The 27,492-nt window shown below is 42.7% G+C and overlaps 1 protein-coding gene across 3 annotated transcripts in view; it reads left to right on the plus strand.

Annotated features, from left to right (window-relative positions):
* The window catches only part of GARNL3 (GTPase activating Rap/RanGAP domain like 3), a 180,989-nt gene that overhangs the window by 11,738 nt on the left and 141,759 nt on the right, over positions 1-27,492 (plus strand). For 2 of the 3 annotated variants that reach the window (XM_039475090.2, XM_074395365.1), the window contains exon 2: positions 7,712-7,882. In XM_039475090.2, the coding sequence (XP_039331024.1) occupies positions 7,712-7,882 (171 nt within the window). Of the gene's footprint in view, positions 1-7,711; positions 7,887-27,492 lie in introns of those variants that run through there. The other variant, XM_074395366.1, reaches the window with a different exon arrangement.

The raw sequence follows: 27,492 nt of genomic DNA on the forward strand, positions 1-27,492 counted from the left end.
ACTCCTGACCTCGTGATCCGCCTACCTTGGCCTCCCAAAATGCTAGGATTACAGGCGTGAGCCACCATGCCCAGCCAGGACTAACTTTTTTTGCATACAAGGTCTCACTATGTTGCCCTGGCTCGTCGCAAACTCCTGGTCTCACTTCTCCCTGCCTAAGCCTCCTAAAGTGCTGGGATTACAGACGTGAGCCCCCATCCAATCCTAGTGTGCTACTCCTATGGTTGCCCCTCAACACTTCTTTGCTGCTTGAGCAGAAATACGTCATGCTTTGAGCAGGCTCTCTTTTATTCTAAAAGGCAACATTCCTATGTATTCCTGTATAAAGTCTCTTTTTGTTGCCCACTGGAGGTTATTCCATTGCTTCCACCAAAAGAAATTTGTGCCCTACTCTACACTCTGCACAGGGTCATTTAAATTGTTAAGCTCATAATCCAATCTGACAGACACCATAAAAGGCCTATCAGTCAGTAATCTGTTGCAGACAACAGAATCCACTCTACCCATTATAAGCAGAAAGGGATTTTGTACTGATCCATAGAATTAAGTGTGTACAAATTTGTTGGAAGGGCTGGAGAGCCAACTGCAGTCTGAGCTCCCAGAGCCACTCTGCTCTGTTGTCTTCAGGAACGGAAAGCTGCTACATCATGACAAGAAGTTGATCAATCAAGAAGCAAGGAGCTGCTGGCACCTTGACTAACTACAGACCCTTGCTGCCGACCCTGCCTGGATCCCCAGAGCCGCCACTGCTACTTCAGAAAGCTGGAGAATCAAGAAGCTGCTAACTCTAGAACCATGATACCCTGACACTATCTGCAAAAGCAAAATGATACTTGTATCCTCTCTTTTGCACCACTGACTCAGTTCCAAATCAGAGTCTCTCATGAGTGCGTCTGACTCGTGGAATCTAAATCATGTCCAGAACTCTAACTGCAAAGGAACTGAGGACATTTAAGTTTTAGCTTTCCAACTTTTGCACAGTGGAAGGGGACTGAAGTGGGTATGGAGCAACTCATTCTACAGTATCTGCCATAGACAGTGTCTTTCTCTAATAACAAAAATAAATGAGACCTATTGATGGAAAGTAGGTCACACACTAGTCAGAGGTTTCCTGTACATGAGTGTGCTGTTGCATAGCTGACATGCCCATGTGGGAACCACCTTATTGGGTGAAGAGGTAAAAATGGGCAATCCAGCCTCAGTTGGGTGAGGTAGACTTTCTAACCATAAGTGTCAGCGATTGCATCATTTCAGCACAAATGGAAGTAAAGACATAAATATCTGTCTTGCATTTTATGACCAGAGAAAAAAGTGTCTCTAGAAGCACTGCCAGCCACTAAGTATTCCCCAGTGTCAGTTCCATAGATCAAGCCAGGTTGATGTTTTGCAGATGGATTGCCTTTGCTCCTGTGCGCTTGTCACAGTCCTTACAAAGCAGCTGCCTGTCAGAGACTGGTAAAGCAGTGGAGCAGGTTTCCCATCCGCCTGACTGAAGCCAGCAGTGACCTCATTCAAGAAAGGGCCAGATCACCTGACATGTTCTCCCTATGCCAGATGAATATCTTCCTAATGCTTTTGGCATTCACATAGTCACGTATTCATTCAACAGCTATTTGTGGAGCGCTGCTATGTTCTAGGTGCTTGGAACACACCATGAATAAGAGGTTCCTGCCCCCTCATGGAGCTGATATTCTAGTGGAGGGAGATAGACCATGTCCCAGTAAACAAATACATAGCTAGGATGACTTCTGACAGTGATGAGGGCTATGGAGTAGGAGGTTATAGCATATGAAAAGTGTGTGTGGGAGGGGGCTAGTTTAGATTTGGTGACAGGGAATCTGGTGTCCACTCCTGATTTGTCCACGGACAGCCGGCTGCTTGCTGTAGCCTCCCACTGCCCCAGCTCTGTGGGGGTTGCTGCTCACTTGATGGCTGCATCAGCTCCAACCTCAAAAGTGGATACTGGTTTGAAGACCTGCAAGAATGATTTATGCCTGTGTCAAGGTTGTTTTTAGTGAACAATCAGAGTGAGGAATGTGCAAAATCAAGGGTGCAAGTGAGTGGGTGTAGCTTCCTGAAGCTTCCCATGTTCTCTGTGGGATATAGCTGAAGGTCAGTGATCAGGGTGGTGAAGTGGCTGCCAAGTTGAAGGAGTCAAAACTGAGATCTTGTCTTGTTTGCTGTAGTGCTGCATTCAAGGGTCTCCCTACTAGCATTTGAGATGCCTCTTGGGCATGGTTGTGTTCTTCCATGGTTGGTCTCTTTTTTTTTTGAGATGAAGTCTCACCCTGTCACCCAGGCTGGAGTGCAGTGGTGCAGTCTCAGCTCACTGCAACCTCCACCTCCCAGGTTCAAGCGATTCTTCTGCCTCAGCCTCCTGAAGCACTGGAATTACAGGTGCCTGCCACCACACCTGGCTAATTTTTTATATCTTTAGTAGAGACAGGGTTTCACCATGTTGACGCCAGGCTAGTCTCGAACCCCTGACCTCGTGATCATCCAGCCTCAGCCTCTCAAAATGTGGTCTCTTTTAGACTTCATAATTAGGACTCGTCAGGACTGTCTGTGGCTGCCACAGCTAGAGGAACCAATCTGGAGCTCCCAGACAAGTTCTCCGGACTGCTGTTACTTCCTTGAGGCCTTGAGGAGAGGCCTAACCGTGAAGTAGGCTGTGTTTCTCTTTACCCTTTGGACACACAATACTAAGACTCAAGGCACACCTAGGGCTTGGAAGTCACAGCATAGGAGGGGAAAACTATAAACTATGCTTCTCAGAGCTGACTTCCGTCAAATAGGAAACCACCTACATACAAAAACACTTTCCATAGGAGTGTTTTAGTGCTCAGGGATACTCCCTCTCCTCTCCTGCAGGTCCCCTACCCCCAGAAAGCACCTCCACATTGAATCATCCTTTCTCCTACCTTATTCTGGGATATTTATCCTAGAGCCTTGTTAAATCTCCCTATTGCAGTATTTGAGGTTTTGAGAGAAGCCTTGTTCTCTTGATGTCTTATTTTTCATCTGCTCCCTATGGAAACCTCCTGATCTGTACTCCTCATCTGCCCAGTGCTGCCATTTCTCATAGGTCCTGTGCTTGGTAGTCTTGCATGTTCATCTTTGCATCTCAGTAGTCTTTGCGGCTCTCCTGGGTTGTATACCTACTAATAATGTGAGTGGAACCACCTTGATTCCCTCCCGCTCTATCTGAGCAATGGTTGGGTCTTCTTTTTTAGAACTTGAGCTTGAGGTCTGGCCTCAGGAAATGGAAAGGGTACAGAGGCAGTAGGAATGTGCCATCTCTTCTTACCAATCCCATGTTTTCCCACCAGTCTACCTAATTCCCTGTTCCCGTGCTGTATCTGACCCCCTGGCAGAGCTTCCCTTGAATTACCAGCCTTCACCCACACTTCAAGGTAAAAACACCCTTCCACAGAGGATCTGGGTGGGTCAGTGTGATATCCCCTGACTTGTGGCCCTTCTTTGGGCAGGCTCATGTGTACTTTTGGTTAATGTCTTTCAAGAGATACAAGTGGCTCCTAAGACATACTTACCCTTCTCTTCCTCAGCCTGTTTTCAGGAGGTCACACGTTCTCATTAGAAAGCTGGGGCAGTGAAAAAGAGAAGAGGAAACCCTCTACCCAGTCCCTCCTTTGCTGTCATTCCTCACCCCTCCAAATCAAACCTAACCAGGCCTTTAGGACATGCCAGGTCATTTCCCTCACATTGTGGGAGATGTGCAGAATCTCAATGATCTCTTTCAGTTTGTCTACACTTAACCATATGTAGCAGGTCAGAGTTCTAGCATGGAGTTTGGCCACTCTCTTGTTTCAATAAATTGTCTTCTACATATTAAGCTATTTTTTGCTTTTTTCCAAGAGTTCCAAGGAGTTAGGCAAATGAGCACTTACTCCACTTCTTTCCAAGTTCTTCAACTGCTATATATTTTAAATAGTGAAAAGATAAAGATAAAATATGTCAGAAGGTTAAGGGGAACATATGTTTTTTAAATTAGAAAGTTAGGACTAGTAAAGATAAAAGAAATTAGTAAATGGATGAAAACAATGATGAGACAAAATCTGAACAGTTTCTGAAGTCAAAGAATTAGATGAAAGTGTAAAGAAAGAACTCTAAGAGTAAAGTATGGCAAAAAAGATAAAAAATGAGAGAAAAGGTTTAAAATAGCTAGCATTTTAAATTTTTAATAAAGTCTTAAAGGGCTAGGAAAGAACACACTAAGACAAATCATCTTAATATTTAAAGATTTAAAAGCTAAAAGAACGTAAACAATGTATAAGGATATCTCATTCTGTAATATTCCAAATGAAGGATGCATGTATATTTACTGATGTAGAAAGATGTATAAGACCTCTAGTTTAGGTAGAGAAGCAAGTCACAGAACATTGTATAGTCCAAGCATATATGTTGCATAAAGGTTTGTCAATAGAGAAAAGAGTGGTAGGAAGCCAAACTGCTAATGAAGAGGAAAGGGAGTGGGGTCAGGGGTGTCATGGACATTGTTAGTCAGTTCCCTTAGATGCCTTCAGGTCCCTTTACCGTTCTGTGCTCTTTTTCCCGTCTCCAGTTCCATGTACCTCCAAGCACTCACAAAGGGGACTTGTGGGCGAATTGCCCTTGCACCCCTGCACCCCACATGTGTAGAGAGCTTGAAGGACATGGGCCTCTACATCAACCCACCCTCACTCCCACCCTGTGGCCCTCAGCCAGTGACTGAGGCTGCAGGAAATGAAAGCCTTACTCCTTGTCTCAGGTGGGGACAACTCTGAGGTGTCAGTTACCTTGAGCAACAGTGCCCCAAATATAAAGCAAGCCACATATATGATTTTACATTTTCTAGTAGCCACATTAAAATTCATTTTAATAATGGGCTGGGTATGGCATTCATGCCTGTAATCCCAATACTTTGGGAAGTCGAGGTAGGAGGATCACTTGAGCTGAGGAGTTTGAGACCACTGTGGGCAACATAGGGAGACCCCTGTCTATACAAGTAATGTTTTAAAAAATTAGCCAGGTGTGATGGTGCACACCTGTGTTCCCAACTACTCAGGAGGTTGAGGCAGGAGTATCTCCTGACCCTGGGAAGTCAAAGCTATAGTGAGTTATGATCGTGCTACTGCACTCCACCCTGGATGGCAGAGTGAGGGCCTGTCTCAAAACAAAACAAAACAAAACAAAATATTTTTTTTTTAATTAAAAAGCATTATAATAGGTCAGGCACGGTGGTTCACTCCTGTAATCCCAGCACTTGGGAGGCCAAGGTGGGCTGATAACAAGGTCTGGAGTTCGAGACCAACACGGTGAAACTCCATCTCTACTAAGAATACAAAAATTAGCTGGGCATGGTGATGTGTGCCTGTGATCCCTGCTACTCACGAGGCTGAGGCAGGAGAATCACTTGAACCCAGGAGGCGGAGGTTGCAGTGAGCAGAGATTGCACCATGGCATTCCAGCCTTGGTGACAAAGGGAGACTCCATCTCAAAAAAAAAAAAAAAATCTCTATCTATCTATCTATCTATCTATCTATATATATATATATATATATATATATATAAAAACATAATTCTAACAATGTATTTTTATCATTCAACATGTTATCAGTGTGAAATGTTATCGAGATGTTTTAAATTCATTTTTAATTGTACTAAGTCTTCAAAACCCAGTGTGTATGTTACTTCACTTTGGATGCCTCCATTTCAGTTGCTCGGTAGTGGCTTCCCAGTTGAAGAGCACAGCATCAGTCACATTGAAGCTGTCCCTCCATAGAGCTCTGCCTGAAACTCAAGTCTCACCGGGTTTCTTCTTCTTCCCTGTCCTGCTTTCTTCACTCCCTTATCAGTATCTTTTGAGAGCACTGCTTAATAAATCTTCTGCATACAATATTATCTTTGTAATTAAAATGAATCTGGAAGATTCGAAAGAAAGAAAAAAGAAAATGTCTCTCATCCTGAAGCCCTGATTTGTTATTTATTTGTTGGTGTACACTAAGGCAACCTTAAACTCTAGTGACATTGGGTTTTAGAAAACTTGGGGTTCCTTTGGATAAAGAACAACTGATAACATAGCAGAACCTTGATTTTTTGCCCTTTGTCCTAAGTGGGAGACTTAAGCCTTTGATGTCTATCTAGTTACTGCCAAGATTAGTGGACTGAAGGCAGCTTAGGGTGAGATTACCTAGAAGTCTGGGTTAGGTATGCAGCATGTGGCTTCTTGGGCCCAGGAAAGGTGATGGGGGAAGCCAAGTCACCATTTATAAAAGGAATACCAGAGGGACCTGGCAAGAGATAAGACAAAAGGGACAGGTAGGAGGTTATGTGAGTCTTGAATACTTCCTGTGTTAGGCACAGGTCATTAGACTGACTTTTTTGGGGTTTTTTATTTGTTTTGTTTTGTTTTGTTTTGTTTGAGGCAGTCTCACTCTGTCACCCAGGCTGGAGTGCAGTGGCGCGATCTTGGCTTACTGCAACCTCTGCCTCCCAGGTTCAGCTAATTCCTCTGCCTCAGCCTCCCAAATAGCTAGGATTACAGGCGTGAGCCACTACCACTGGCCTGTTTTTTTTTTTTTTTTTTTTTTTTTGGTTTTTTTAAAAATATGCCTGCAGCCTTGCGTCTAATTGGCACCACTATAGAACATCTAGAGTGGGCAGTACCTATCTGATTCCAAAGCCCCAGCCTATGTGGAGTCACTTTTCTTGGCATCCAGCCTCACAGCACTCCCTCCTCAAGCATAAAACCTTTCTGAACCATTAGGCCTTTTCTCTTTTCACAGTCTTTCTTTTTTTGAAATTCACTAGTGACTCTAGCCAGAGATGTCACAGTGTTTCTTAAGAAGACATTATAAAGAGTCCCCTTTTGACCAAAGTGTTATATAAGATTGCTTTTATTTTTATTTTTCCATTTCCAAGTAATTGGATTTTTCTGGCTTGTCTGTCTGTCACTTGAGGTAGAGGTGACTGAAGAGCCCTGCTAATTGGCTCAGAAAATAATTCCAGTCAGAAGGAGTGTGATGCCTACATTTCCTAACAGAGTAGCCCCATCATCCTACAACTGCCTTTTCCACCTTCCTTGATGCATCATCGGAGAAAGGAGCAGACACATCTCAGAAATGAATGCATTTCTCAATTTATTCCCATGAACAAGCTTTTATTAATTCAGCAAGCATTTACTGCTTCTATACTATATGCTATGAACTCTTGAACTGTGGCCTTTGATCCTTGTTTCCCTGTTGTTGCCAGTCTAGGCCCTTTTTATGGCTTTTCTTGGATTTTTAAATTAGGAGATAAACCAAGTGCTCCTGAACTGCCCCAGTGATGGCCATGAGGTTCTACCACCAGTGATTCTCCAAAAGCATTTTAGACATAGCTTCCCTTACCAAATTAATACTGCCTTTAAAAAAATAAGTTTGTGATTGTTCAAATGCTCACTGGGCATCCTTTTACTTTAAACTCTACTGACTTAACTCATTGCTGAGGGATGTAACCGGACTTGGATGGTTCCATGGCCCAATGCCTTCCTTTATGCAATAAGGTCATATGTGGTCTTAGTGGGACCCCTAAGTCTTAAGTTTGCCTCAGTGTTGCCCTCCTCCTTGCTTACCAGTGGGGCTGCCCTTGGGGAGGAGGGGCAGAGCAGGCCAGGGATTGGCCTGCAGTTCTTCTCTGTCTCTCAATGCTTTTCCCAACTCTTCTACTTCAGGACAGCAGCCCAGCCTCCAGGCCCACTGATGGATCCATTAACGAAGGGGCCCTGTGGGAGTCAGATGGCACAAACCCTTCTGTGGAAAGCAAAGTCATCTCTCTCTTTCGGCATCCAGCCCCTTCAGACATGGCCAACAAAAGAGCCTGAACTAGAGTCCCAGGTCAACCTGTAAGTAAGTAAAAGAAGCATCATCTCAGTTTGGGCTTATGTTCACTACAGCTTGAAATCCCTTAATGTTTAGGAAGAACATACTCTTTACTTTGTTGGGGATAGTGGGCAGGGAGAGAGGAGTAGATGTTTGGTTGGGAGACTGCATTTCTGTTCTTCCTTGTGTATTTACTAGTATTCATTGAGCATGTACCCCGTCCAGGTCCTGTGTCAGACATTATGAGCAAAATAGATTCAGTTCCTGTCTTCAGTGGGCTTGCAGCTCATGGGACAGATAGCCATTAATCAAATAATCACAAAAATACTAACAAATTTTAAGAAGTTCTATGAAGTGTGCTGCCTTGATTCAATAAACATTTACAGAATGCCTTCTGTGTGTCAGCAACATACCGGAGATATTAGAGGATAAGAAATTTTATCTAAATTTGAATATAAATAGTTTATGGAAGCAAAAATATTCCAATGTAATACAAAATAAATTGTAATAATAACTAGAATAGAATTAATACAACAGTAGACTCTAAGGCCTATAAGGTAGTAAGTGTGTTTTTATGTTTACTCCTGAATCCCCAGGTCATTATGGTGTACGATAATACTCATTGGATAAATGAATAAGTAAATGAATAAAGATGATATTACAAGAGAGCGGTGCTTAGCTTTTCAGGGGGAATCAAAGGCAGCCAGATACAACAACATGATTGACTTCAAAACAAATAAGATGCTTCATCAGTTCAATGCAACAAATACTTGGATGCTTACTTACTGTACCCAGTGCTTTTGTGAAGTGAGTTCCTAGGTAGGGATATGGATCAGAATCACCAGTGGGACTTTAAAAATCATTTATGCCGGAGACCTGCCCCTCAAGATTCTGATGCAGTAGATCTGAAGTGGGTGAAGGAAGACACTTTGTCTGCCCTTAAGGAACTCCCTGCTTATCCAGGGAGACAGACAAGTCACCAGGTCATGCCAGTGATGCTGGAGAAGCAGCATGAATAACATGCTAAAGGAAACCATCACCTGCTGAAGGACAGGGAAGAGAAGGGATAACAGTTGAGCTCAGCCTTGTAGCATGAGCATTGATCGGGCAAGAGAGAGAGAAAAAGTCCCCTTTAAATCGGAGGATAACACAAAGCAAAGGCTCACATGCATGAGGATATGTTGATAGGCATTAACCAACAATTATTAAACTGGGTTGCACGTGAAGATCACCCAGGGTAGCTTTAAAAACATAAAAGTCTGCCCTGTCCCTCTGTTAGAAACAAGAGCTCAGAGTTGCAAAGAAAACAAATACTCAATTAAAAAATTTCTCAGCAAGTCAAATTTACTTCTGCAGAAGGGTGCTGCTCGCCCTCTCGTTGCTGGGAGATTACACCGAATGAAGGAGGGAAGAGGTTTTTATCCCTACCAGAGTCCCTGCTTCTCTGTCCTGTTGCCATTGGCTGGAGGTGGACCACACAGTCTAAGTGAACTCAGTTGGCTATTTTAAACATGGACTGGAGGGAAGGTTGTTTACAGAACGGGTAGCTAGAAGTGAGAAGGTATAAGGAAGTCAATTGAGAACAAAGAACAAGGAAGTTAGACTTTGTAGAGGAATCCATTATATCTGACACCCTTTAAAATTCTGAGGTCTAGGGTGGGACACAAGAGCGCATGTTTTTATAAAGCTCTCCAGGTGATTCTTGCATGTGGTAGATGCTGAGAAACGCTGCTTTTAAGAAATGTAACCACAAATAAGTAAAAAATAATTATGAAGCACCTTATGTGCCTAGCTAAGGGGCCTAAACTTTACATCTTAGGCAATGGGAGCCATTGACAGCTTTTATGCACTGAAGTGATGCAGTTTGGAATGTAAATGGGTCACATTGTTTAGATAAAATCGTGATGGTCAGTTCTGTGGTGGCTTCTTAAGAGAAACTAGCAAAGCCAGGAGTCACTGTTGTTTTCACAGCTTCTGCACCTTCCAGAAACTGCCTCTCAGGCGAGTAAGAGAATTGAATGTCTTTTTGATCTGAAAAGGAAATTTCAGATTTCAGGCAATACTGAATTATCTAAGCAAGATGGACCTGGGTGGTCTCGCGGGTCCTCGGTGGCCCCAGCGCACTGCAGAGGAGGGGAGGGAAACCCAGGGCTTCAGCTCCAAAAGTGGGGCAAGTGGGTGGCCGGTCTGCCCTCTTCATCACTAATTAGAGAAGGAATTTGTGTCCAGGGAGTTTAGAAGCAATCCGAGGACCCTTAGTGCTGGAGCCCCTCGCAAGAGTTAAAGTCGCCGCGCTGCCTCCTTTCCAGACTACAAGCCCCGCTGTGCACTGAGCGGATGACGTGTAACAAGGGTGGGCAGGACTGCTGGAGAGCCTATGAGCACAGCAGAAGCACCCCGAGGGGCCACCTTCTGGGCTCTGTTGGTCAATCCGGTTAGGGGTGGGACTGAGCCCTGGTGATTGGTGGCCGGAGGCACTACAAAGCTGCAGGGTGCATGGGGTGGGAGGGGCTGCGGGAAGGCAGCTGCTGCTGAGTAGGACCAGGTAGTGTGCTCACTTCCGTCCTGAGGAAGGAGCCCATCGGCAGATTCTGGACTTCGGTGGCCTCACCTGCTGATCTCACCCAGCTGCACGTAGGAATGGGTGGGGTCAGGCCTTGCTCTGGACCCCAGACTAAGGGGCCAGACTTGAAACCGCATTCCAAGGCAGCCAGAGATTGGGTTCTCTGGAAAGATGTATCTTTAAGACCCGCTACCGTTTTGTGCACCGCCTATTTATTAGCTCATTCATTGAGCAAATATTTATCGATCACCTGTGTACCAGGCACCTACCCAAGCATCCTAAATGTATCTTCTCATTTATTCACAAAACCCCGAGATAGCTGCTGTTATCTCCATTTTACAGATAAGGGTACAGAGGCCCAGCCTTTTCTGGGACACACAGCTTGTAAGTGATAGAACAGGGATTGGACTTGGGTTTGTCTATTCCAGTGCCCATCTCTTAACCTCAGTGTGCTCAGGTGTGCAATCAGGAGAAAAATATTTATGGGATGGCAGCGTCCACAGGGTTTCTTGGTGCTGTCAAGTAAAGTATATAACAACAGTCCAGTGCTGAACACCAATGAAGTTGAACAAGCACCAAGTTGGGTCTTATCCTAGATACCACAGTACCACAAAAACCTTTCTGCCAGAAAAGCATTCTGGTAAACAATTTACTGGCATCTGTATGCTGTGCTGGGCCTTGTGCCAGGAACTGGGGATGCAAAAAAAGGTATCTCCTTCCACATCAAGTGGGGGCTTACAGAAGTGCTGTTACCCACCACAGTCCAAGAATATTACTCAGTAGAGGAAGAAGAATGAAAGATGAAAGATGGGAACTCTACCAGGCAGAGGTGGCAGGGAAGCCTTCCTAGATCATGTGCATAAAGACAAGCAGTATTAAAGCACTGGGGGTGTTAAGGGAGCCATGAACAGTTGGTGCTTCTTAGGGAGTGGTGGGCATTGAGCCTGCAAAGGGAGACAGAAGTCAAGCCGTTGCAGAGTGGGATCCATTGCTTTTGACTCTCTAGACAGGGGCATGGCATGCTCAGATTTGAAAGTTGGAAAGATAACTGGTGTCAGTTGGCAACTGGATTTCAGTAGGATGAGGCTGGTGGCAGAGAGACCTATCAGAGCAAAAGATATGAAGGTAGATGTTAAGAGTTCTGATGAGCGACAGGAATGATGGGATTGATTTGGAAGTATTTTGAGAAAGATTAGAGTCCGACCTGGTAATTGTATGGGTTGTGGGGTGAGGAAGGGAGGCTCAGAGTTTTGACTCAGGCAGCTGAGTAGTTTGGTATTGTCATTAATAAGTGGGCATTGAGATGAGACTGTGCAAAATCTGAGATAGAATAAAACAAAGGTTATGTAGAAAATGCTGTCAGGAGTCAGGCACGGTAGCTCATACCTGTAATCCCAGCAATTTGAGAGGCCAAGGTGAGTGATCAACTGAGGTCAAGTGTTCGAGACCAACCTGGCCAACGAGGCAAAACCCCATCTCTACTAAAAATACAAAAAAATCAGCTGGATGTGCTGACACATGCCAGTAGTCCCAGCTACTTGGAGAGGCTGAGGCAGGAGAATCACTTTAGTCCAGGAGGTGGAGGTTGCAGTGAGCTGAGATTGCATCACATCATTCCAGCCCAGGCAACAGAGTGAGACTCTGTATCAAAAAAAATTTTGCTGTCAGGGCTGAAGAAGGGTACAGTAACATCTTAGGGGACAGGAGGTACTTAGGAAAGTCTTCTTGGAGAGAAGAAGATGAAATGGACCTTGAGAAAGGAGTAGACCTTCTTCTTCTTCTTCTTTTTTTTTTTTTTTGGCATCAATTTTAATAGGCAGAGACTGGGGAGGAGAGAATTCTAGATGGTGAGATTGGCATGGCAAAGGCACAAAGCAGGGACACTTGTTCGGCGCATTTTTGAGGAATAACAGATGTCCTAGTTTGCCTCTTGTGTGGTGAAGTAGTGACATATTGTGAAGAATTGGGGGACATATTGTGCAGGATGTTGTACTGAATCCTGGAGTCACTGGGAGATGCTGAATGGCTTTCGAGACAGGCAAGTGGTGGTTTGATGTCTGCTTTAGAAAATTAGTTTCACCATTGTGTACATTGAAAATCCCAGTTACGAGATAGACTAGTGAGGGGCTTGTTGGTTGTAAATGTCAAAAACTCAACCCAAATTAGCTTAGGCCAAAAAGAGAGTGTATGGGTGCATGGAACCAAACTAAGAAAAGGGATAGATCTGGCTTCAGGGCTGATTAGATCCAAGGCCTTAAATGCTGTCAAGTCAGATGGTTGTCTCCTGTTTTTCACCTCCCATTCTCTCTTTCCCCATGCTTCTTAATACCTGCTGGCCTCCCTGTCTCCTTCTCTCCACGGATTTTCTTCATGCAGCAGGTCATGTGAGCTCAGGTAATATGTGTATACTGACAACTTTGCAACCTGGAAGGAAAAATCTCATCAGTTAAAAGAACTCTGAGGAAGGACTGTAGTTGCCTAGCCTGGGCCACATATCCATTCCTGGTTCTGTAGGGGGAGTGTCTATCAAGGGAAGAGGAGATAGTTCTTGCTTTCCCAGGTGAGCAAAGCAGCCCTAGAAGAGAAAGGAGTTGTCAGGGAGACCATGATTCAACTGGGTCGTGAAAGCCAGTGGAGGAGTTTCAAGAAAAAGGTCTTTGGCTGGTCACAAAAAAAACTCAGGAAGTTTTTCAAAAATGTGGATCAGGGAACCTATTAGAAGTCCTAGTGGTGGGACTCAGGAACCTGGTTTAAGGTGACAAATTCAACAGAAAGTTTGACGATGAAAACTAAAAGCTGACAGTTGAATTTGGTGATTGAGAAGCCATGGAGCACCTTTGAAAAACAGTGTCATTTGGGATGGGAGGGTAGAAGGCAGATAGCAAGACTTTCTGATGCATTCCTCACTTTTTCTAATTTATACTCTTGTTTCAGGGCTAGTACTGACCTTAAATGAGATTCAATTTCTTCATGGGATGTATTAGTCTGTTCCCATGCTGCTATAAAGACATACTCAAGACTGGGTAATTTATAGACTCACAGCTCCACATAGCTGAGGAGGCCTCATAATCATGGCAGAAGGCAAAGGAGAAGTAAAGGCACATCTTACATGGTGGCAGGCAAGAGAGTTTGTGTAGGGGAACTCCCCTTTATAAAACCATCAGTCGGCTGGCACGGTGGCTCATGCCTGTAATCCCCACACTTTGGGAGGCCGAGGTGGGTGGATTGCCTGTGGTAAGGAGTTTGAGACCAGTCTGGCCAACATGATGAAACCCTGTCTCTACTAAAAATACAAAAAAAAATTAGCTGGGCATGGTGACACACACCTGTAATCCCAGCTAGTCAGGAGGCTGAGGCAGGAGAATCGCTTGAACCATGGAGGCAGATGTTGCAGTGAGCCGATATCATGCTACTGCACTCCACTCTGGGCAACAAGAGTGAAACTCTGTCTCAAAAACAAAAAACAAAAAACTATTAGATTTCATGAGACTTATTCACTATCACAAGATAGTACAGGAAAGACCTGCCCTCATGATTCAGTTACCTCCCACTGGGTCCCTCCCATGACATGTGGGAATTATGGGAGCTACAATTCAAGATGAGTTTTGGGTGGAAACACAGCCAGACCATATCATGGGGTACTGTAACTCAACATTAGCAGAAAGCCAAGGAAGGCTATTAGAAAGATGGCTATTAGGGCCATTCTGTCTTAAAAGGATATCAGCCAGGAGGAGAGAGAACATTTGAAAAGTTTTTAATCCCCTCTGAATTATATGCTAATTCATTTTTTACTCAGTGTTTTGTATAATCAATTAGGACATACTGCAGTGAAGTTAGATTTCTGTTTTTTTAATTTTGCTTCATTGTCTGTTGTAATATATTTATGATATGTATTACAAAAACAGCTTCACATCTTGTATTTTTTAAACTGAAAAATAAAAGTTCATGAAATGCACACATTCTTTTTTTTTTTTTTTTTTTTTTTTGAGGCGGAGTTTCGCTTTTGTTACCCAGGCTGGAGTGCAGTGGCGCGATCTCGGCTCACCACAACCTCCGCCTCCTGGGTTCAGGCAATTCTCCTGCCTCAGCCTCCTGAGTAGCTGGGATTACAGGCACGCGCCACCATGCCCAGCTAATTTTTTTTTTTTTTTGTATTTTTAGTAGAGACGGGGTTTCACCATGTTGACCAGGATGGTCTCCATCTCTTGACTTCATGATCCACCCGCCTCAGCCTCCCAAAGTGCTGGGATTACAGGCTTGAGCCACCGCACCCGGCCTAAGAAATGTACACGTTCTTATGTGACATTCCTTGGTTCCACAAAGTTAGATTTGTTAACAGCCTACAAATCAGACTTAATTTTCCCCAGTCAGCTGAATTAGCAATAGTTACCAACCTCTCTCTCTCTTTTTTTTTTTTTTTTTTTTTGAGACAGAGTTTTGCTCTAGTTACCCAGGCTGGAGTGCAATGGTACGATCTCGGCTCACCGCAACCTCCGCCTCCTGGGTTCGGGCACTTCTTCTGCCTCAGCCTCCTGAGTAGCTGGGATTACAGGCACACACCACCATGCCCAGCTAATTTTTTGTATTTTTAGTGGAGACGGGGTTTCACCATGTTGACCAGGATGGTCTCAATCTCTTGACCTCATGATCCACCCGCCTCGACCTCCCAAAGTGCTGGGATTACAGGTGTGAGCCACCGCACCCGGCCACCCCTCTCTTTTTTTTTTGAAGCAGAGTCTTGCTCTGTCACCTAGGCTGGAGTGTGCCATCTCAGCTCACTGCAACCTGCGCCTCCCTGGTTCAAGCAATTCTCCTGCCTCAGCCTCCCGAGTAGCTGGGATTACAGGTGCCTGCCACCATGCCTGGCTTCTTTTTGTATTTTTAGTAGAAACATGATGTCACCATGATGGCCAGGCTGGTCTTGAACTCCTGACCTCAAGTGTCCACCTGCCTTGGCCTCCCAAAGTGCTGGGATTACAGGCATGAGCCACTGTGCCCAGCCCAATAGTTTACTTTTTGATCTTTTGAGGAAAGTTGCCATGTATTTGAGTTTGTCACCAATGCATTATACAAATATTAGGCAATTTTGTTATTTAGATCTTTTTAAAATTTTTATTATTTATTTATTTATTTTAGTTTTCATGGGTACATAATAGGTGTATATATTTATGGGTTACGTGAGACATTTTGATACAGTTAGGCAATGTGTTATAATCACATCAGGGTAATTGGGGTATCCATCACCTTAAGCATTTATTCTTTATGTTGCAAATAGCCCAATTATACTCTTTTAGTTATTTTTAAATCTACAATTAAATTATTTTTTACTATACTCACTTTGTTGTGCTAGCAAATACTAGGTTTTACTCATTTTTTCTGGGTTTTTTTTTTTTTTTTGTGCTCATTAATTAACCCTTCCCACTCCCCACTGTTCCCTACTACCCTTCCCAGCCTCTGGTAGCCCTCCTCCTCTCCATCTCCATGAGTTCAATTGTTTTAATATTTAGTTCCACAAATAAGTGAAAACATGTAAAGTCTGTTCTTAGACCTTTTTTTAAATAGCTTTCAAAAGCTTTGAAAGACCTAATTTGCTCCTAAGTGAAGGGCTACTGTATCTTAAAACAAGTGCCAGAAAGTAAGCTTTTAGTTTACTGTTAGGAGAAATTCTATTCCCCTGCCCTTGTGTTTCCATAAGAAATTTCTGCTTTACTTCAATGGAGGAGAGAGGTTGGATGGACGGCTGACTCGTCCCCTACCCCCTTTCTTCTCTCCCTTTTGGGATCTGGTTGCCCACAGAGCTTATGTGTTATCTCGCCTCCTGTTTCTATGTGGGAAAACACACCCGAGTCGTCTAGAGGTAGGCGTGGGTACCCATCTGTTTCCATCCCCCTGTTGGAGCTTGACAGTCCTGAAACTATTTCCCTTGCAGCCATCCTGGCAGGTTTCTGCCTCTCTGCAGATCAAACTCTCCAATCGTAAAAGGGTTGCCCCAAGGTCTAAACTTGTGGGAAATTGTAGGAAGCCCATTTGGCTTTTGGACTCAGCTTTGTTTGCCAATGAAACACTGACAGCAAGGAAATTCTCTCTCTCTCTCTCTCTCTCTCTCTCTCTCTCTCTCTCTCTCTCAATATCTTTCTTTCCTTTCCTCCCTCCCTCCCTCCCTCTCTCTTTCTTTCTTTGTTTCCTTTCCCTCCCTCCCTTCCTCCTTTCCTTCCTTCCTTCCTTCCTTCCTCCCCCCCCCCCCTTTCTTTCCTCTCTCTTTTTTGAGACAGGGTCTCACTTCATTGTCCAGGCTACAGTGCAGTGGTGTGATCTTGGTTCATTGTCACCTCCACTTCCTGGGCTCAAGTGATCCTCCTACCTCAGCCTCCTGAGTAGCTAGGACCACAGGCACTCACCACCATGCCCAGTTAATTTTTTTGTATTTTTGGTAGAGACATGGTTTTGCCGTGTTGCCCAGGCTGGTCTTGAACTCCTGAACTCAAAGCAATCTGCCTGTCTCAGCCTCCTAAAGTGCTCAGATTGCAGGAATGAGCCACCACACCCAGCCAGTATTTTTTTTCATTTGCCTGACTCCTGTCACTAATTCCAAACTAATTCTAAAAAGACAAGAAAGGGTTGATTTATTAATAAGTTCCCAAAGCTCCAACATCTGTGAGATACACAAGGATTTGTGGCCTGGGGCTGGGTTTTCTTTTTTATTCCCTTTTTCTTCCCTGTCTTAATAGAGTACCTGGCATATAGAAAATGCTTACTATTTATTATATGTAAGTTAAAAGTACTAGAGTAGAGATGCCAGTTAGAAGGCATCTGTAGCAGTGAAGGTCTGAGCTAAAGTAAAGAAAGTAAAACTGGAAAGGGGAGAAGGGGCAATAAATTATGACAGGGTGGAATTTTACAAATATTCTCATGTGCAAAATAGCATATACAAGATTATAGACCAGGTGCAGTGGCTCACACCTGTAATCACAGCACTTTGGGAGGCTGAGTTAGGTAGATCACTTGAGCCCAGGAGTTCAAGACCAGCCTGAGCAACATAATGAAACCCCAGCTAATTTTTCTGCATTTTTGGTAGAAAAAAATGCATGGTGGTGTGTGCCTGTGGTCTCCGCTGCCTGGAAGGCTGAAGTGGGAAGATCACCTGAGCCCAGGAATTTGAGGCTGCAGTGAGCCGTGATGCCGTGATCATGCCACTGCACTTCAGCCTGGGTAATAGAGAGAGAACTTGTCTTAAAAAAAAAAAAAAGAAAAGAAAAAAAAAGATTATGCATTGCAGCATCATTTGTAATAGAGAAGATTGAAAACCGTTTAACTTTAGTAATAGAAAAGATTGAAAACAATTTAACTAGGGGCTTGGTTAAGTAAAATATGGTACGTCTACTGGATATAAGAAAGAATACAAGAGGCCAGGTGTGGTGGCTCACACCTGTAACACCAGTACTTTGGGAGGCTGAGGCAGGTGGATTACCTGAGGTCAGCAGTTCATGACCAGCCTGGCAAACATGGTGAAACCTTGTCTCTACTAAAAATATGAAAAATTAGCCAGATGTGGTGGCACATACCTGTAATCCCAGCTACTCGGGAGGCTGAGTCAGAAGAATTGCTTGAATCCAGGAGGCAGAGGTGGCAGCAAGCCGACATTGCACCATTGGGCTCTAGCCTGGGCAACAAGAATGAAATTCCATCTGAAAAAAAAAAGAAAGAATACAAGAGCTTTTTTGTTACTGATTTGGAAGGATCCCTGAGATACATTAAATGAAAAGAACAGGAGTAGGATTGTGTGTAGTATGCTACCATTTGTGTAAAAAAAGGGAAAAGGGGAAGATGTACTTCTTTTTCTTTTAAGTACATATGGTACCTCTGGGAGTTACACAAGAAACAGTAAAGGTTGCTTGTGGGGAGAAGATGAAGATAGGGAGAACTTTTCCTGTACAGGAAGATGGGCAGAAGATGGGGACTCTTTTTCCTGTACAGCTTTGTATACTCTGAGTTTTGAACCAATTGAATGTGCTATCTCTTTAATGAAATACAAGTACATAAATACAGTCATACATGTTTCAAAAGCAACGTGGTGGTGGGAGCTGTAGCAGGGCTTGGTAACTGATCAGTTGTGGGATACGAGAGAAGATGTAGGAGTTGACTCTGAACTTGGTAACTTGAGTCACTCTCAAGAGGGCAGCCCCTCTGCTAACAGAGAACAGGAATGAAAGAGTGGCAGTAAGTCTGATTAGGGGCATATGATGTTTTGGGGGTTGCTGGGTTATACATGGAACCATGTCCAGTATTTTGAAGTCTGAGTTGGCAGTTGGGGAGAAAGATTTGAGTTGGAGGTTTGGTTGGAGAGTCATTAGAACAGAGCTAATATGTGAAGACTCAGGCACAGTGAGATTTTCAGGGAGGGAGGTGGCCTGAATTGAAGGGAGAGGGATGTGGATCTTCACCATTCAAGGTGACACAGAGTCACCTTTTCTGGATGCCCTTTTCTGGATGCCCTGCTCACTGTTGAGCTCAACATCCCCTGCAGAAATAACTGCTAAAAGTAATCATTTTTCCTCAAGGAGGTTATGCCATTACTAATAATTCTATTCCTTTGACTATTCATTCCAGTCTTCAGTTCTTTCAACTTTCAGATTCCTCAAGGACCAGCAACCCATTTTTGGTGCTAACCTCATCTCAAAGTACAGTACAGCACAACATAAGGGCACACTATAAATAGGGATTAGATAGTATTACTGTTTTTAATCAGTGTTTTTAAGAGGCAAAAAGCAATTGTTTGGGCTGCCCTGCCCTAAATTCATCTTAGCCAATACTCGTTTTTATAAATCTAATTTTGGCCTTAGAAACAGGCTGGTTGTTTTCTTGTTATCTCCTATAGTAATAAGTCTTCTTAGTTCAAATACTTTTGCTTCCTGTATTTCTGTAAGTTTTGTTTATCTATTATTTTGCTTTCTTTAAAGAACATCCTCCATTCCCTCATCACTCTCAATCATCATTGATTTCATAGTTTTATTTTTTAAGGAGACTATATCAGAATCAGAGCAGCTTAGCGAAGTAAACATTTTAGAAAACATTTCAAAAATATAGTTTGACCTTAAAAGCACAGAGTAAGCTGCTTTTCTTTCACTATGTGGTCTGAATGTGCCTGATGAAAAACTGAGCATGGAGTGGATCTAAATTGGTCCAGAAATTTGAAATACAATACAGAGACCATTTGAAAAGTAGCTCTGCACCTCCTGATCTCTTAAGGCAAAATTCATGTCAGTTCCACAAGCATTTATTTTTATGTTTGAGACTGAGAATGTCTCACATATTGGTATTGGCAATGAAAGGGATCAGAATATGCCACCCCAAAATACAACACTTTGACAAAATGATTATTTTGCGCTGAAGGCAGTTGAAAAAAAGCAGACACAGGAAGAACTCTCTGCCCTTTTTCTGTCTGTCTAAAATCAGGGCATAAATTTCCCTTTGTGACGATGTCCCCTCCCCTGCCTGGATCAAGAGGAGAACAACACTTATCACCAGAGATGAAGATGGAGATGAGACAAACCCTACTAAATAACTTTTAACTACCATTAGTTTCCCCCTTATATACCTTCCCACAAGTTACCAGCCCTAGAAACTCAAAACTCCTTTTCCTTTGTCTAGTCATTCCTCCACAATTTATCAACCTTTGTCAAAATAGTATATAAGCCCCTCAGTCTAAGTGCCTTTTTGGATTTTTATTTATTTTCTGTGGAACCCCTTAGCATGTAAAATCAAACAAAAATTGTATGTTTTTTCTCCTGTCGATCCGTCTTTTTCCAGTTAAATTTGCTGGCCTCAGGGAAAGAACTAAGAGTGTAGAGGAAAAGTTTTTTCTCCCTGATGGTTATGTTCCTAAAGCAACAAAATTTCAGACTGCAGCAAATTCTAGCTAGCCCCTAGCATCTACAGAGACCTTGTTTTCTTCTCTATTGTTGATGAGAAGCATGGATGCACAGCTTGTTTATTCAAATATTTATTGTGTTCAAGCTGGACACTGCAATAAGTGCTTCATATGTCTTTTTTCATTAAATCCAATGGGAAGGTACCATGATGATCAATATTTGTTGAGTTAATTCATTAATCAAACCATCAAACCCCATTATATAGTTGTAGGAACTGAGGTCCTTGAAGGTGATGTTTATTGCCTAAGATCAGGCAGTGAGTTAGTGGTAAGTCAGACAGGGCTAAGTAGATACCAGGCAATATATATGCACATATAATTTCTCTACACATGTAGTTTTTATTTAGATTTAAGTTCAGTGTTCTATATTTTCTATATGTGATCTTTGTTTTGGAATTTTTTGTTAAGCTATAATTTACATTCTATAAAATGCAAATAAAATACACAGTGAGATGAATTTTGACAGTTGTAGCCAATTGCTTTTTCAATGTTATGGTGTCAGTCAGTCCCACTTCGTTGCATTATCTATGTATTGAGAAACACCAGTCTCTAGACATGGAAAATGTTATAGTGAACTGACAGTTAGTGAGGCATGTCACAATTTATTCATTGTGATTGCTCCCACAGTATTTTCTTTGTTCACTTATATTAGTGGCATTGTATTAACCCCTGAAATGAATTTTTTTAGATGAACCTGAGGCAACATTTATAGTATTTTTATGTCTGGCTCAAAAACAAATTTCATGAACATGCTATATAAGGCAGTTCACTTCAGCTGTTAGTGGAATTGTGAGCCCAAGGATTGTCTCATGGGCTTGACCCTACAGAAAATTATGAACTGGTCTATGTGTTTGCCCTGTCCCTTCTTTAGACACCTCCTGAATATAGCTGGCCTCACCCTTCCCTGTTATTCCCAGCCTCCTGTACAGAAGGAAAAAACCCAGGGGACATATCTCCTCAGATATTTGAGGTATTTGAAGGGCTTTCCTAAACAAGTGATTTTAACTTGTTTTATATAGCCCAAAAGGACTAGCTGGCTTGCTTGCATTCATTCATTCATTCATTTTCATTTAACAAAATCCTACTAAGTGTTAAATCTGTACCAAATTGTATGTTAGGTGCTTAGGCTCAGTACTGAAAAAAACCAACAGGGAACCTACCATTGTGAAGCTTTAATTATAGATGGGAAGGGGGATGTTAATCAGATTCCTCTTTGTAATTCCTAATTTGCCAGGGAGAGTCAGGAAGGAGGAGTTTGGAGAGAGCATTCTAGGTGCTAAGGGCAGCTCAGCAAATGGAAGGGAATGGGAGAAAGGCAGTGTGGCTGGAGTGCTGAGCGGGGAGTGGTGCCAGACTAGACAGGTGGTTGGTAGTGTGGGAGTGATGGTGAGGAAGTTAAGAAAAAATGAAGGGTGTAGGTGTAGGACCAGCTGGTGGAGATAAAGGTGTGACGGATTTCAACTCAATATAGAAAAAAGCTGTTTAACAGGAAGAAGGGACGACCTGGGTTGAGGGATGTTTCTTATCACCGAGAGTGTGCAAGCAGAGACTGAATGGCTATTTTTCAAACATCTGGTATAGGATACACAATTGTAGATGAAAGATTGGACACCAGAAGGTCCTTAAGTTTCTGGACCTGGAAGTCTCTGGAAGTCTCTTCCAATCCAGTGAAAGAGAGAGAGATGAGATGACTTCATGGGATTTCATAGAGAAGATGCCTTTTATTAGTGTCTAGTGGTTGGGAAATGAGTTGGTGAGCATCTCTCAGGCTGACTGTAACAGAATCACCTATGAAATATATTTTAGTTGAAAATACAGGTGCTTGGATTCCATTCCTAAAGATTCTGATTGAGGAGATCTGGGGTAGGAACTGGACATTTACTTATTTAGATGAAAAATATTATAAAGCAAACTTTAAAACTTTTGCATGGAACAACAGAAACCATCTTTAGAAAATCATGGTGGTGAAGGATTTCTTAAGTCAGAAAAACAAAGACCATAAAGGAAAAGATTGAAAATGTCTGCATTAGAATTTGAAAACTTGTGCATTATCAAAGATATCAGAAACAAAATTTAAAAAGAAAACAATTATCTGGAAAAAGACATCTGTAATTTTTTAACTAAAAAAGGGTTGGTATTCAGAATATACAAATAATATCTACCAGTTCTCGTGCCTGTAATCCCGGCACTTGGGGAGGCCTAGGCAGGTGGATCACTTGAGGTCAGGAGTTTGAGACCAGCCTAGCCAACATAGTGAAACCCCATCTCTACTAAAAATACAAAAATTAACCAGGTGTGGTGGCATGTGCCTAATCTCAGCTACTTGGGAGGCTGAGGCAGGAGAATCACTTGAACCTGGGAGGCAGAGGTTACAATGAGCTGAGATTGCACCACTGCACTCCAGCCTGGGTAACAGAATGAGATTCCATCTCAAAAAGAAAAAAAAAAAGAAAATCTACCGATTAATTGGAAAAAGACCAACAACATACAAAAAAGGAGAGAGCAAAAGATTTGGAATAGGCATACCATGGAAAAGCTAGCCCAAAAGGCCAGTAAGCAAAGAAAAAGATGTTCAAGCTCTTGAGCTATCAGAGGAGTGCAAATTAAAGCCATACCTCCGTGAGACACCTTTCATATTCTTCAGACTGGCAAAAACTAATGTCTGACAATACCAAGTGTTAGCCAGAATGTGGAGCAAACAGAATGCATATGCTTCTCATGAGAGAGTAAATTGGTATACTCACTTTGGAAAGCAAATTTGACACTACATAGAAAAAATAACAATACATACACCATGACCTTGCAGCTCCACTCCTGGGTATGTAATCTAGGGATATGATTGCACTGGTATTCAAGGAGGTGTGTAAAAGGATGTTCATTCAGCATTGTTTAAACATTGGAAACAACCAAAATGTTCAACAATAGAAGAATGGAGGATATTGATGCAGCAGGATATCATATAGCAGTTAGAGTGGGTGAGTTAGAGCTATAGGTATCATCAAGAACAAACCTCAAGAGCAGATTGTTCAGCCAGAGGATCTAGTTGCAGGAAGATATATGTGGTATAGTATATGCGTAAATTTTTAAAACATGCTAAACAATGCAGTATATTGTTAATGAGTAAGTACATAGCATAAATATAAAATTGTAAACAGGAAGTATAAGCCGAATTAGTCAGTGATTGTTTCAGGGGAGGGAGAGATGAAAAGGGAGTCAGGGAGAGATACTCAGGGATTTCAAGTATGTCTGTAATATTCATTATATTATCCTTCATTCTGCATCTTGAAATATTTCATAATAAAGCAAATTAGAAACAAAATTCTAGTTGATTCTGATACATAGCTAGGTTTGAGAACCAAGATCTAGAATCAGTGCTTCTCAGATTTCAATGTGCATATCAATCCCAGGGAAATCTCATTAAAATGATGATTCTGTCTTATAGGTCTAGGGTGGGTCCTGGGACATTGCATTTCTCACCAGCTCGTATCAAAAGAACACACTGAGCAGCAAAATCACAATGACCTTGGTGTTCTCTAGGAATCTTGCTGCCTAGGGACTGTGCAGAAATACCTGTTCCAAATAGTAGGCATCCCTTCAGGGTCTGGGCACAGCTGGGGGCAGATCTTATGAATCCCTGTGAGGAAACCTTATGAACCTGGAGAGACAGACTTTTGAGGGATTTTCCCAAAGATTTAGATCTGCAGGTGGTTAAGGGAGGTATGCAACAACATATGTTGTCTATGGAATTATTTTCCTTATATTAAGTTTCTGTTTAATACATTTCGGTCATGCTTTTATAGATCCCATGTGGAGTAATGTTTCCCAAACCAAATTATACTCTGGGCTGGAAAACCCTAAAGTCTTGACCTTGCAGGAAAAGGGAAGCCAAGGTCGCTGTCACTGAAGAGTTGACAAAGGAGGGAGCAGGTGTGCAAACATTGTACTTCTCAGGAACCACTTAGTTGGTAATGTTTCCCAGGTTTCTGGATGATGGGTCTTGAGCTGAGAGGAGTGTGACAGACCTCCCGGGCTTCTGCTGTGGGCACCCACACCCGAAGACTGCATATGCTACTGACGAAGGGGATAAAAAGAGGCTGTTTTACAGTTTGCCAGATTTGCTATATACATATTGTACTTTGCTTGCACAATATTTTTGTTCCTGTGAAGTCCTGTGTGCTTTGTATCTTTCTTTCCCACTGCACTGTAAGCTGTATGAGAGCAGGGACCACATATCTCAGGTTCAGCACCTGGCACTGTGCCTGTTACCTTGTAGGCACTCAGTAACTGTTTATTGAGTGAGTGAAAGAATTTTGACTCACATACAGTTTTTTAAATTAAACTTTTTATTTTGAGATAATTATAGATTCATATGCAGTGGTAAGAAATAACACAAAGACATCTCATGTACCCTTTACCATTTCCCCCAGGGGCAGCATCTTATGTAACTATAGTAACTGTAGTACTGTATTGCAAGCGGGAAATTGACATTGATACAATCCACTGATACTTAGATTTGCCCTGTTTTACATGCAATTTTATTACATGTGTAGGTTTTTGTATCTACCTGTATCCACAGACAAGATACAGAACAGAGCCCCCAAAGACCCTCTCATATTTCCCTTTTATAACCGCACCCCACTCTGCCCTCCCTCTATAAATTGGTCATTTTAAGAATGAATTATACAATTTGTAACCTTTTGGGACTGGCATTTTCCACTCAGCATAATTCCCGGAGATTCATTCAAGTTGTTGCATACATCAGTGGTTTGTTCCTTTTAATTGCTCAGTAATATTCTGTGGTGTGGATGTACTACAGTTTGACTGTTTGTCCTTTGAAGGACATCTAGGTGGTTTCCAGTTTTTGGCTGTTCTCAATAAAGCTGCTTTGAATATTTTTGTGAGGGTGTTGACCATAAATTTTCATTTTTCTAAGGATAAATGCCCAAGAGTGCAATTGCTGGGTCATATGGTAACTGCATATTTCACTTGGAAGAAACTGCCGAACTGTTACCCAAAGAGGCTTAGCTTAAAATTTTATAGTCCCACCTGAAATGGATGATTGGTCCAGCTTCTCTGCTTCCTTGCCAGCATTTAATATAGTTGCTATTTTTTATTTTAGAGATATAATAGTAAAGGCATTGATAGAGATCATTATTGAAAGGAATCTTGCAGTGAATTGCCACAGGACTTCATTAATGTTAGTGAACCAGATAAATTTCCAGGGGCACATGTCTGCATTAGAAAATTAGTGGACATACCAATTCTGTAGGAGGCATGCTTTCCAGAATTAAAGAAAAGAGAAGTAGAATGAGAAAGATGACTGAAAGATGATTAAAAAATAACTTCAAATATACTTGAAAGTATGCCTGAGAATATATACTCAGTTGGTGGGGGAATGCAGGGAGATGAGAAAGGGAAAGGAACCCACCTGTGTTCAAGTAGAGCAAATGAGAGCAAAGATAATAATTTATTCATGATTAATTTATTCAACAAATATTTATCAAGTGGCCTGTTATGAACCAGGAACTCTATAAGGTACATCAGGGCATGTGATGGCCAAGACAGATAAGATCCATGCCAGTTAGAATAACTAGCATTGACTTAGTGGCTACTGTGTGCCATATGTTGGGCTAAGCACCTTATGATCTCTTTCAGTCCTCCCATGGAGACAGATAATTGTTTTAACCCCCTGTTGCAATGAGGAAACAGGCTCAGAGAGGATAAGTAACTCGTCTGAGGTCACAGAGGTCATGTGTGATGGTGCTGAAATTCAGATCCAGGACCTAACCACTTTATGGTTGGTGGATCTTGCTAAAATCTTGGTACAATGAACACATGGTACATACCCCCAGAAACACAAGGGAGCAGGGAGCTGTCTGGAGAGTTAGAAGAATCAAAGTGCCCTGATTTCCTTGGCCTCATTTGATTTGGAAATCTTTCTGCTTACTTCCTACTTCCTGTGTCTCAAAGGCCTTCAAGAGGACAGAATTTTTCCATTTAATTATTAGAAGTTAATGTGGGCCAGGTGCAGTGGCTCACACCTGTAATCTCAACATTTTGGGAGGCCAAGGCAGATGGACTGTTTGAGCCCAGGAGTTTGAGACCAGCCTGGACAGCATGGCAAAACCCCATTTCTACAAAAAATATGAAAACCCCATCTCTACAGTCGTGTGGTGGTGCGTGCCTGTAGTCCCAGCTACTTGGGAGGCTAAGGTGGGAGGATTGCTTGAACCTAGGAGTTGGAGGCTGCATTGAGCTGTGATGCTGCCACTGTACTGCAGCCTGGGCAACAGAGTAAGACTCTGTCTCAAAAAAACAAAACAAACAAACAAAAAAGGCCAGGCGCGGTGGCTCAAGCCTGTAATCCCAGCACTTTGGGAGGCCGAGGTGGGTGGATCCGAGGTCAAGAGATCAAGACCATCTTGGTCAACATGGTGAAACCCCGTCTCTACTAAAAATACAAAAAATTAGTTGGGCATGGTGGCACATGCCTGTAATCCCAGCTACTCAGGAGGCTGAGGCAGGAGAATTGCCTGAATCCAGGAGGCGGAGGTTGTGGTGAGCCGAGATTGCGCCATTGCACTCCAGCCTGGGAAATGCATGAAACTCCGTCTCAAAAAAAAAAAAAAGAAATTAATATCATCACATCCCTGCTTTTTGTGGCACTTGACTTATCTTCAGGAGGTGAGACAGCTGGTCCCTTCTGTGCAAGAAGCTATTCTAGCACCTGTTGTTAGGAGGCCCTGGGCTCCCTGTAAGCCTAAACCTACAGTCTGGCACATTATTTAGCTTCTCTGTCCCTCAATAAGGAGAATCCCTTCCATCTGTGTCTTACTGTCTATCGTGGGGCAGGGGCTGAGGCCTTGTCCTAGAGCTCCTTACTGTTGATAGGCTTCTAAACAACTGCCTGTTACTTCTCACAAATTATCTACTGATCTAGGAAGAGTCTCCCTTGTTGCTGTTGGCCTTAACTCTTCCACCAGGCCTGGACACTGCTGAGGCCTAGCCTTGTGGGATCTGTTGTGAGGTCAGCACTAATCTCAGTGTCAGCTGAGTGACAAGCTAGATCCCTGAGTTTGGCTTCCCCTTGGGGGCTGCCTGACTCCCTTTTCTTTCCTTATCAGTTTCAACAACTCTTGACT

This window comes from Saimiri boliviensis, chromosome 2, assembly GCF_048565385.1.
Source record: "Saimiri boliviensis isolate mSaiBol1 chromosome 2, mSaiBol1.pri, whole genome shotgun sequence".
Lineage (NCBI taxonomy): Eukaryota > Metazoa > Chordata > Mammalia > Primates > Cebidae > Saimiri > Saimiri boliviensis.